Below are 11,873 nucleotides of genomic sequence, written 5' to 3'. Positions count from 1 at the left end.
TTTTTTTTTTTTTTTTTTTTTTTTTTTTTGTGAGTAGAAGGCCTATATAAGAAGGGGGAGAAAGATTTAAGAAGATAATACACTTGATATACTTACTGGATAGAAAATGGCAGACAAATCCCAAAAGAATAGTAAGGGTATAAGGGATTTTGTTTTTCCTTTTTCTTTCTTGTCAATTGCTATGGTTCCATTTCCTAGCTCTCTCTGTCCTCATCCTCTCTAGTTTTTGCTGAGGAAGTTGAACCTGAAGTCATGCCAATGACTTGGCTGTGTGTGAATCTTTGTAACTGTACCATCCGGGCGTAACACCCATCAGGATAATTTTTCAACAAATGTGAGTGTGATCCCTGCTCTGAAACTTTACCATCATCAATTACTGCAATGACATGGGCATTCCTGATAGTTGATAGTCGATGAGCAACTACAATTGTTGTTTTTCCTGAACAAGCTCGGTCGAGCGCCTCCTGGACGGACCGCTCAGACTCAGCATCAAGTGCACTTGTTGCCTCATCTAGTAGCATAAGCTCTGCCTTCCTGACCAGAGCACGAGCAATTGCAATTCTTTGTTTTTGTCCACCCGATAGTTGAACTCCCCTCTCCCCAACAAAAGTTTTATATCCTTCTGGCAATGCAGATATGAACTTGTGGGCATTTGCCAAAGTAGCGGCTTCAATGATCTCAGCTTCAGAGGCTGATTCGTGGCCATAAGCTATATTATCAGATATGGAAGCAGCAAATAAGCATGGTTCCTGAGGGACCATGGCAATGTGCTTTCTCAGAGACTTGAGGTTGAACTTACGAATATCCTTTCCATCAATCATAACTCGTCCTGAAGTTGGCTCATAGAATCTTTGGACTAATGCAATAACAGAGCTCTTGCCACACCCGCTCGGGCCAACAAGAGCAAGAGTCTTACCTGCTCGGGCACGCAAACTAAGATCTCTGAAGACGGGGATATCAGGGCGAGTTGGGTAGGAAAAGTCAACATGTTTAAATTCAACTTCTCCACGAAGTTTATCTGGGACTGGAGTGGCATCTGGATCATCAGGTTCAATTTCAGTTTTGCGGTCAAGAAGTGCAAAGACGGATCGCATGGCTCGACCGCCCTTAATAAAGTCAGGAGCTAGAGTGAGTGTTTCAGCTGCGCCATTTGCGGAAACCATAAGGACCATGAAAACACGGATTGCCTTCGAAAAATCAGAGAGCCCATGCTTTACAAGCCATGAGGCATACCAAAGACCAAGAGCATAGGAAGCGTAAAGAGAGAACTGAGCAACGCCAAAGCCGCTGCCAGCAATCTGTCCCTTCCAAAAGCAGCGGCGTAGTGGGATCTCGAGGTTGGTTGAGAAAAGTCTGACAATCTTTTCCTCTGAATTGAATGCAGCAACTGTCCTTACATTGGCTATGGCTTCCCCTGCTAGTTGTGTGGCCTTGGCATGGTTAGCCTCAAGGTCTCCTGAAAAACCAGTCATGAACATTTTCTGTAGAACAGTGGCCGCAACGACCACGGGGAAGACGGCTACAAGGACAAGAGATAGGCGCCACTGCAAAACGAACCCAGCTGTGCATGCAACTAGCATGAGTGACGTGTTCTGTACAATCACAGAAATCCTGTCTCCAATAGCTGATCTAACGTTGTTAGCGTCAAGGGCCAGCCTAGCAGCAATTTTTGCACTTTCATTTTCTTCCTGATCAAACCATGCCATTTCATTTTTCAGTACTGCTGTCAGCATCTTTTCTCTTACACGTTTGGTGAGGTTCTCTCCGACAATATCCCAGAAGAAATGCTGTATTGTATTGAAGAGAAGAGCAGCTGACGAAAGTCCGATTAATAAGTAGCAGTACTTAATAATTTCTCTGCTCATGAAAGCATGGTCTGGGTTGTAGTAGACACTGAGAACAGCACTTAGAACATATGCAAAGAAGGCGCTTAGAAACCCACAGACAACAGAACCAACAGAACCAAGTAATGCATAAAGCCATTCGGGTGAATTCATTTTCACAAGACGCCAGAAGGAACTGGCTTGCTCCTTAAAGGCAAGTTTTTCAAGCCTGTAATTGGGAAGTGAAGAATCCAGAGAAAGACTAAAATCAGATGTGGAAAAGTCAGATAACCGACGTGAATAAGGCGATCGTCCATAGGAAGAATTCCGTGCAATGATTGGGGAACTCACTGAGTTCCTGGCACTTGAAGCCCTAAAAAATCATAGTCCATGCTAGTTAGACAAGTTATTGAGAGCAGATTCAAAAAGGAGAAATCGAATATATTTCTATAGCTACCTTGCACTACTCTTTCTGGCATTATTGAGAGCAGTTTCATGTGCCATCTCCTGCATCCGGATAAGCTTGGCGTATACACCATTCTCTCCTTTGGCAATGAGCTCGTCATGTGTTCCAATTTCAGAAACACTTCCCTGTTGGATTACAGCCACAAGGTCAGCCTTACGAATGGTAGAGAGCCGATGGGCAATAAGAAGAGTCGTCCGCCCGATCATAAAACGATCAAGAGCCTCCTGTACAAGCTTTTCTGACTCAGAATCCAATGCACTAGTAGCCTCGTCTAAGAGTAGGATCGCAGGGTTTTTCAGCATTGCCCTTGCTATTGCAATCCTCTGCTTCTGCCCTCCAGAAAGCTGCAGTCCTCTTTCCCCTACCTACCAACCATAAACTTTCTACTTCAAACCTCAGGATTCTGATTCATAATGATTCATTCTTCTATCAAAACTAGATTATAAATTCAGTATCTTATACGAGTAAAGTTGTTTGGAAGCGTCTTTTTCCGCCACATGATGCAGAATAATTCTCTAGTCATTCTATCAACAGGTGACCAAATAGTGATTTTTTAGTATCTTTGATAATACGGTAAATGTAAAGCATAGATACGTAGATTCGTGTCAAGAGCTTGTGCAAGTTGCAGGTAACAAATAATCTAAAAGTTCTCTGTGTTAGCTCGAAGTTACAAATTAGATAAGAACATTTCTGTTTTTTATCAAAGTTTTATTATAATAATCCACACAAGTTTTGTGGCTCAAGAAATCATTAACCCCTCTGATTCCTACTCTTTCAATATCTTTGAAACCCATCATCTTCATGTCATCATTATTTCTTGTATAGCATGCTAATGTCAATAGCACCTTTTTCCTTGGAAGGTTGAAGATCAATAACGTATAGATAATTTTACATAGATGTCAGCATCGACTATTTTCTATTCCATCTGCATACCCATATGCTTGATATGTCCCTCCCTTTAGTTTATTTGGTTCTCGTTTGTCAGAGCAGACAAGTTAAAAACCTATTTATTTCTGCACATGCATTGTTGACCAAGCATGTTATCCTGTTTCCATGGTTTGTAGGACCAAAACATTTCTCCTCACTTGCACCAAAAAAGAGTCGGTTTAACCTTGTTAAAAGCAATAAAATGTTCCATTTTGCTATTCAAAATAGGTGTAAGAAAGATTATATGTAAATTATCACACATATATCTTAGTTAGATCACTATATATATATATATATATAGACCTTTACCCTTCAGAAAAATAGAATCAAGTTTCTTTTGCTCCATTATCAGTAACATTTGTCATTGTAAGCCAATGGAAGGTGATTAAGAGTGTCATGTTTTAACACACAGTTTTGAGATGATATCTAACCTGGGTGTCATAGCCTTCAGGAAGTTTGATAATGAATGAATGAGCATTGGCCACTCGAGCAGCTTCCTCCACCTCAACTTGGTCTGCATCAGGTCTGCCCAAGAGAATATTCTCCTTGATGGTGGTGGCAAAAAGTGCAGGTTCTTGGCTCACCAGTCCTATCTGCTGCCTTAGCCATCTCAGCTTCAAAGTTTTTATGTCACGCCCATCTAGTAAAACTTCTCCTGCACATTCAGTCCAGAAGGAACTTTTCAAGTCCGGAAACGTAAATTTCAAGAATGACTGCAAAACCAAAACCAATGCGTTTAATCATTTTAAAAGTGCAAACAGATCGTGACATTTACCTGAAATGGGGTCATAGAATCTTTCAATTAGGGAGATGACGGTGCTCTTGCCCGAGCCGCTGCTACCGACCAGAGCTATCGTTTTTCCGGCAGGGACAGTTAGAGAGAAGTTGTTCAGGATTCTTACATCTGGCCTTGATGGGTATGAGAAATCCACATTCTTCAGCTCAACCAGTCCTGAAACTGACTCTAATTCCAAACCAGATTCGTTGTTGCTGTTTAGAGTGGGCTTGTGATCGATTATACGATAGATTTTGGCAGCTGCAACTCTAGCCTTTGCGAACGAACTCATGCTCGGAGCAGATTGTCCCAATGCCCTGTCAAAGCAAAGCGATCCGTCAGCCAAAAATTGGAGGTTTCAAGATGAAACCCGAGATGGTGGTGGATACTTACAGTCCGCCAATCATCACGGCAAACATAGTGGCTATGGCCAGACCGCCATTGGTGGCGTGGTGTCTGACGAGATAACCTCCGTACCAGAGCAGAAGAGCGTAACAGCAGAAAACAACAAAATAAGTGGCGCCCAATCCCATACCCTTGGAGAATCCAGTCTTGTAACCTATCTTTTGAGAAATCTTCAACGCGGAGGAGTATCTCTGCAACGCTCTTGATTCGCCCACGAACCCCAAAACAACTCGGATTTGAACTATTGTCTGTATGTTACGTCAAGAGTTGACGGTACCCAGATGAGTGAAGATGCAAAAATCTTTAGAGAACCACCAAGTGCTGCAAAGTATGCCCCTTACCTGTTCGACGATATTTCCAGCCTCTGAAAGAGCTTCCTGGGACTTGGCAGAGAGCTTGGCTATTGTGGTGGTGTAGATGCCGCCGATTACGGCAATCAAAGGAACCACCGCAAGAGTTACCAACGCCAATTGCCACACAGCAGTGAAACCCACAACGAATCCGGACACAAATGTTGCCATATAGTGGATGAAGTTGCCCAGCTGCAAAGTCCATTCATTTACATCAATTAGGCGGGTAAAAGGTGGGGGTTTCAAACAGAGAGATTACTGAAAACAGGGCTGGTTTCTTTACCTTCTCGCTAATGGCGTCTTGGACCATCACTGCATCCGTGTTGATGGCGAAAACGACGTCAGATGTTCGCACCTCTGTATCAAAATACTGAATGTCTTGGTCCAGTGCGGCTTCTAGGTACTTGATCCTCATCTTTGTGGACTGCCGCTCGCCGGTCCACATCCAACACGAAATCTCTGCAACCGGTTTCACTTAGAATCACATATGAATGGGAAAGAAAACCCCAGAGAAGCTAATGGAAATTCTGAGTACCTGCCCAGGACGACGCCCATATCGCAGCTCCAACCACGAGGAAGTAAAATGCGTACTGAAAATAGAAAGGTCTCAGTTTCTCAGCTTTTATTTAGATTATTATCAACATAAAACACTTGGATTGTGTTTTGAGTTACAGTTCAACTTTACCTTCAAAACCTCCTGCATCATTTTATCCACATCATTGGCGTAAGACCCAAAAGAGTTAACAAGATCAGCGAAGAAACGGAGAAACAGAGGCAAAGAACAACCGTGGACAAGGGCTCCGACCGACCCAATTGCCATCAAAACGTAATCTAACCCATCGGCGAATCTGAAAAGCTCCCCAAACCCAAGGGAAGTGACGGCTTCAGGTTTCTCCCCACTGGTGCCACCACCGTTTTCCTTCTTGGAATCAGTTGAAGATTCCATTTCTCCGTTTATGGGTCTGCCAATTCCGTGTTCAGCCTCCTCCTGTTTGAAGCTGAGGTCTTCGGGGTCTGTGTGTTTCGGTGTTGGGGGTGATGGTTTGGGAGGAGGAGGAGGAGGAGGATCAGAAGAGAGGAGCTCAAGGCCTTGCATTTCGGACCATTTCCACTTCTCAGTCGTCTTAATCTCCTCAGAATGTTGTGACATTGGCGAAATTCCTGGGTTTATGAACAAAATTTCCCCTTTCTTTTTACCTCATAATAACTTCTTCTCTTTACTTTTGCTGCTACATTTGGTGGTGATTTGTTGTTTGTTCTTCTCCTCTTTTTACTCTCTCAGTTGTGTTGGCTCTAGTTGTTGCTGTTCTTATTGAATGGAAGTGTTGTGAAAGAGAGAGACAAATAGTGGTGTGGGTGTGGGTGTGGGTGTTTTTACAGTCAGATTGGGTTTCCAATTGTTCCCACTTTGCTTGTTCCGTAAAAATCACAGAAAGTGACGCATGTTAGAGGAGGGAGTCCCGGAGTGAGAAAGAAAAAAGAAAAGGATTTATTATTATTATTATTATTTTGATTTGTTTTAGAAGAACATATTCAAAGTAGGAAAATACCCCACCATCCCTTTAATTTAATCCCAATACCAAAAATCATTGCTTTAGTCATTGTCGTCTCAAAACCTTATAATTGTTCTTGTTTTGTAATTTACTATATATTCTCACTCATCTCCATTTATCATTTGTTTTCAGCCTAATCTAATCATATCATTCACTTGGAAAAAAGTCCCTATGAACAAACCACACCCGACCAGCAGGCAGGTACAATTTCTTTTCAATAAAATGCAAATTTGGATTTCAACGGTCATAAATTGATTAACGTTATGAGGGTTAAAGAGAAACAACTTTTTAAACTATGAAATTGGGGGCTTGGAGAACGGTTTAACTTCTGCTTGCCACTACTAGCAGATATTGCCACCACTAGCATTTTTTTTTTTAAATTTTAATCTCTATATTTTTTTTTTGCACTTTTTCTTTTTTAAAACAATAATTTACTCCATAAATGTTTACCATTTTTTCTTCATTTATTTCATCAATTAAGTATTTGTGAGTTTATAAAAATTGGAGGAAATTTTAGACGGACCCTATAGAAACTTATTTATTTATTGTTTTCGAACTCTTCAAATTATTAGATATAGTTTTGATAAATTTAAATGTTTTATTTTGAAAATTATAAGAACCCAGGCTTATAATTTAATCTAAAATTTAAGAAAGGGTAGAAACACAATATTTTAAAACATAGGAATCTAACCAAATCTTGTTATTAAAAATTTTAAAGCTATAAACTGTTTAGGAGAATAGAATGTGAAAGGTTGAAAAAAATACAGGACATAAATTACCCAACCCCTGCTGTCTCCTTGGAATAATGAAGAAATTGGATGATTTTAGAATCCCTATGGTGTCATATATTTAATCCAAAGTCCTCCATAAAACATGGTAAAAAAAAAAGATTAAAATAATAGTAATAATGAAGAACAATAAGAGCACAAGGCTTCCGGTGTTTGAATATTTATTTTTGCAGGTTTGAAGGTTGACTGCAGAAAAACCGAAGCATAGTTTCAAAATCTGATGCCGTATGCTCATTGACTATGTTATTTTTGTCAGAAGAAGAAGAAGAAATAAAAGGTTCCCTTCTTATCCTCCATGTCTTGTTTGTTTGAATGCCTCATTATTAAAGTATTGTCTTGGGAAAGGAGGCCTCATCATTCATAACTCAACCTCATACTCAAATCAAAAACCATTTCAATTCTTCATTCACTTTCTCTTCTGCTTATTCATTTTCACATTCAAGTTGTTAGCTCTATGCATTTATTTTAGAATAAATATTTGTGGGAGGGCTGCTATACAACTCAAATGACCCTTTTCTTTTTTTTGTTTTTCCCTGTGACTTTACTTTTCGTTTCTCTTTGTATCACACCCTCATACGTAATGTTTCGATTCCACGCTCACAAAGATTTCATATCAACGAAGATAGTATTCCTTACTTATAAACACGTGATTTTTCCTTTAAGAAGCTGAAAGTGAGATTCCTCTTCCAAAAAGTATATCCACTGGTAGCCAATCAAGTATATCCACTACGGGTAATTATACTACATCTGAAATGATAACACATTGATAAGAATCTAGAACAGAGTTATAAGAGGGAAGGGGTTATTAAATTCCGAAATCTGGGGTTTTGAAGCCTAAAGTTGGAGGAATTTATGAAACTAAACAGCTTTTCCACCACACACACACACACACACCCACAGAGAGAGAGAGAGAGAGAGGGGAGATCCAAGGCATGTGGGTATACGGGAAAGAATAACAGACTCAAAAGGCTTTAGAAATAAAGAGAAAAAGAAAGTTGAAAAGTGAAAGGATTGGAGGGAAATGTCAGAAAACTGGAAAAACATTAATAAAAAAAAGAAGTAAAGCGTAATGACAGGGAATTGTTGGCTTTGTTTATGAATTCAAACAACGCAAGCAACCCTCTTAATTCTCTTGCTGTGTTTGGGTTGTGAAGAGAAAACAGAATTGATGGTCAATCAGAGTTGTACGGTCACGATGATGCCAACCACTCACTTTTTGTTCAATAACAGAGATGAGAGATTCCCTGGGCAAAAAGGTAAGATTAGAAGAGAATGTTAAAGTGGGGGAGTTAATTTCTTAGTTGGCGTGGAACACTAACTTTTCTTTTTGTTCAAATCTAGAAAGCGGTAAATAATTTGGGTAGAAAGTTACTGCTGACTCTCCCTTCTTTACTGCTGACTCTACCAGTTGATGGGTCTCCCTCATCTCTTTTTCTTTCTTTAAAAATAAAATAAAAGTTCAATTTCTTCAATTATTTTGTTTGGATTTGGATGTCTTCGTTATTGTTTTTTTCCAATTAAATAAAATATTAGAGTGAGAGAGGTCAAAAGGAGATATATGTGTGTCTTTTCGAGTTTAGGGTTTAGGGTTTATAACCCTTTTATCTATTTCAAATCTCGACCCGCCTTACAAATTTTCAGCTCAATCAACTTGGTTGTTGAATATAGAAGAATGGTGTAGTTGTAGGGTAGTTTTGTAAGGCAGGTGACAACAAGGGGGAACAAATAATATGGTTACACACGTATTTTTAGCCGATGTGTGACTTTCATCATCCAACGCCCTGTACCGTACCAACTGCCCCTTCTATCTCTCTCACTCACGGAACAAATAGGTCAAAATTGTGTCTTCCCTTTGAGTTATACAGTGTGGCTTGGTTCCATTTGAAGTCTCAAAGTACCCTTGGCTTTAAGGGCTCTCTCTCAGTGGCATGGCATGTGCATTACAGATTGGAATCATTTTAAACAATCTTAATCTCTACTAATGCTACATAACCTTCATTATTCGTTTATGAAAAAGGGTTTCTTATGGTGACTTTCAGACATGATTTCAGGAATTCAGTAACTTAGGTTACACTCTTTCATGCTTAATTACACTGGAGCCTTATGATTATGAATGAGAAATCAGAGACCAAACTCTTTTCGGGTTTTATGATTCCTTTCAAAATTTAATACCCCACCGCTAGCATATATTGTGTTTTTTAGGCTTTTCTAGCCTATCACTAACGGATATTGTATTCTTTAGGCTTTCCTAGTCCATCATTAGTAGATAACAAGTTTCCCAAAAACAAAAGAATCTGAAATTAATATTAAAAAATGGTTCTTCTTCTTTTTTGTGTCATATTTCAATATAATACAAAGGAGGGTGAGATGGCAAATGCCCCAAAGCATAACCACATTATTACCAACTCATTATGATCAATTTGTCAGCACTCAGAAACTTTTTTTTTTTTTTTTTTTTTTATAAATATATTTTCAAACCCTCATTTATTTATTTTTCTTTTCATTGAATAATTTGTTGGCTTGTCCTTTTCTTGTTTTCAAAAAAGCCCCTAAAATCCCATATAATTTCTTTTATTAACCCCTTAGCTAGCTAGCTAGCTCTTGTGGTGGAAATCCTACCAACAAGATTTTTTTTTTATCTCTTTATAATTTTTTTTTTATATAAAGAGAAATATTTCCACACACAAATTGATAAGAGGGGAAAAATCAAAAGTTTCTCATCTTAGTTGGTTTCCACAATCTTCTCTTTTTGGATATATATATTTTTTTAATTATTGCAAAAATTTAGTTAATAAAAAGCATTATTAATAAGCAAGAACAGTGTGTAAGGCACATGCATTAAGCATCTTATTCTACCTTTTCAAGTCTTTATTTATGAACCTAAGTGGATGTCATTTTAAGCTTACACTTTGGAAAGGCTTATATGCATATACCACTCACTCCATTCTTCTTATTCTATTGACCTAGTTTCAACCTAAATAATTCGCATAATTCTCCCACCTTCCTCAACAAATTCATCATTATTTATATTCCAATTCCGAAATTATCAACATAGGTTAGGCTTATAAAGACTATACCTTTATTTATGGGTTTCAGTTCTTTTTTAAAACCGTTATGAACTAGTTATGAACCTTTTCAAAAGTCACAATTGGTTAGAAATCATCCCCTTTCAGCATAAACTCTCATGGCTTCACTTTGTGCTTTCTCAAAAGACTTCGTGCCAATAGAGATGTATTATTCAAACTCATAATCATTCCCTAAATTAGCCAATGTAGAACTCTCTCCCAACCGTCGGTAGACAACACCAAAATAATGGAAAATATGTAGAAGTCGATGATCCAAGTGGAGATATGAAATGGGTATTATAATGAGTTGATGGAAAAGTGAGGTTTTTAGTGGAGAAATGACAAAAGGATTTGTGTAGGTTATTTTTCAAAAAACTGATGGAGGATTGTGTGTTCCTTAGTGGGAGTGATCGTATTCATAGACTCATACAAATACACTTTGATTATGATATTGTGAAAGCAAGGGAATCCAGGAAACCCTAGTTTTATAGTACGGTTGAAGAGTAAAAGACAACACAGTTGGGTTTCTGGTTTTCTGGGTTATGTTTCACGACATGCAACAACTCCTTCCATGTCTTTGTTTTTTGTTTCTTTTTGTTTGTTAAACAAATGTTTTTCTACTTCTACTCTTGTTTGCCTTAGCTTTGTCATTTTAGAGCTCCAACAATTCCTTCTCCACAAGAAATTATCAATACCCACAACTAAAAATTGAATCTTTTTATAATGGGAGTGTTATTCCATGCCGGGAAATACTATATATGAAATGTTGGATGATGAAAGTCCCACATCGGCTAATTTAGAGAATGATCATGGGTTTATAAACAAAAAATACTCTCTCTATTGGTGTGAGGCCTTTTGGGGAATCCCAAAGCAAAGCCATGAGAGCATATGCTCAAAGTGGACCATATCATACCATTGTGGAGAGTCGTGTTCGTCTAACATTAAAAAAAACCCAGATGGTATTATCCAAGGGGACCAAACAAAATGAAGGATTATGTAAGTTTTAGAGCTTCTTTCCTTTCAATTTAGGACTACTTTAGATATTGGTTTGGCCCTCACGAGGAATCATTCAACATGTCATATATTAAAGCTCTAAGTTTGAAGTCCCAATAAAAAGGGTTTTTAAGAGAGACTTAAAAAATACACTTTGTATTCCACCTGAACATCATCAAAGTCTAGGGATAAAGGTTAAATTAGCCTTGGAATTTTGTTCTTATGGGTCAAAGGAATTCATATTTAATTATGTTTTAACAATATGATTAGAACTGTGAATTGAAGAGACATTAAGGAGAATAAAGATGGAGATTTTTTGTTCTGTTTTGTTGTTTTTTTTTTTTTTCCTCTGAGATCGATGGGTTTGGCTCCTTAATTTCGTATGCAAATTGCATATCCATTGCTTGCTATATCCACCACCCACTTACCAACCTTCACTACTTCAAACATTATTTGATAATATCTCCAACAAAATCATATCAAGTTCAAAACATTGTACATCACAGTCAACATCAAGTGATAGATAATACTTGACTATATTAATATATTCAATGATTCGAGAGATTAAGGTTTGAGTATTGTTTGATAAGAATATAACCCATCTAATCAACTATTTCAATTCGTAAAAGGTTTAGAGGAAAAGATATTTAATTTGACTACGGAAGTGTGTGAAATGAACCAACAATCGAAAACAAAAGGAAGTTTTTTTTTTTTTTTTTTTTTTTTTT

At 38.1% G+C, this 11,873-nt stretch overlaps 1 protein-coding gene and 1 long non-coding RNA gene across 2 annotated transcripts in view; one reads left to right on the top strand and one right to left on the bottom strand.

Annotated features, from left to right (window-relative positions):
- Positions 1 to 65: 65 nt before the first annotated feature.
- Positions 66 to 6,118, bottom strand: LOC111441627 (ABC transporter B family member 1-like). The gene is made up of 9 exons (XM_023078685.1): positions 5,432 to 6,118; positions 5,282 to 5,336; positions 5,030 to 5,205; positions 4,738 to 4,938; positions 4,385 to 4,644; positions 3,992 to 4,308; positions 3,648 to 3,871; positions 2,281 to 2,654; positions 66 to 2,196 (listed from the first exon to the last, which is right to left on the bottom strand). The coding sequence occupies exons 1-9, from the start codon at positions 5,894 to 5,896 to the stop codon at positions 195 to 197; spliced, it is 4,074 nt and encodes a 1,357-aa protein (XP_022934453.1). The 5' UTR covers positions 5,897 to 6,118; the 3' UTR covers positions 66 to 194.
- Positions 6,119 to 6,186: 68 nt separating this feature from the next.
- Positions 6,187 to 11,873, top strand: part of LOC111441629 — a 7,520-nt gene continuing 1,833 nt past the window's right edge. Inside the window, exons 1-2 of the long non-coding RNA XR_002710198.1 lie at positions 6,187 to 6,500; positions 7,261 to 7,364. This is a non-coding gene — a long non-coding RNA (uncharacterized LOC111441629). The remainder of the gene's footprint in view (positions 6,501 to 7,260; positions 7,365 to 11,873) is intronic.

This window comes from Cucurbita moschata, unplaced genomic scaffold (genome assembly GCF_002738365.1).
Source record: "Cucurbita moschata cultivar Rifu unplaced genomic scaffold, Cmos_1.0 Cmo_Scf00004, whole genome shotgun sequence".
Classification (NCBI taxonomy): domain Eukaryota; kingdom Viridiplantae; phylum Streptophyta; class Magnoliopsida; order Cucurbitales; family Cucurbitaceae; genus Cucurbita; species Cucurbita moschata.
The sequence above is the reverse complement of the archived record's forward strand: the minus strand, read 5'-3'. Positions and strand labels throughout refer to the sequence as shown.

What these genes read in the sequence shown, in the direction of transcription:
- LOC111441627 (XM_023078685.1), bottom strand. Translation starts at nt 5,896, where the DNA reads ATGTCACAACATTCTGAGGAGATTAAGACGACTGAGAAGTGGAAATGG. An exon ending in TGATGCAGGAGGTTTTGAAG is followed by an intron (nt 5,337 to 5,431) that starts GTAAAGTTGAAC and finishes TTCTATTTTCAG; the next exon opens with TACGCATTTTACTTCCTCGT. An exon ending in GCCGTGATGATTGGCGGACT is followed by an intron (nt 4,309 to 4,384) that starts GTAAGTATCCAC and finishes TTGCTTTGACAG; the next exon opens with GGCATTGGGACAATCTGCTC.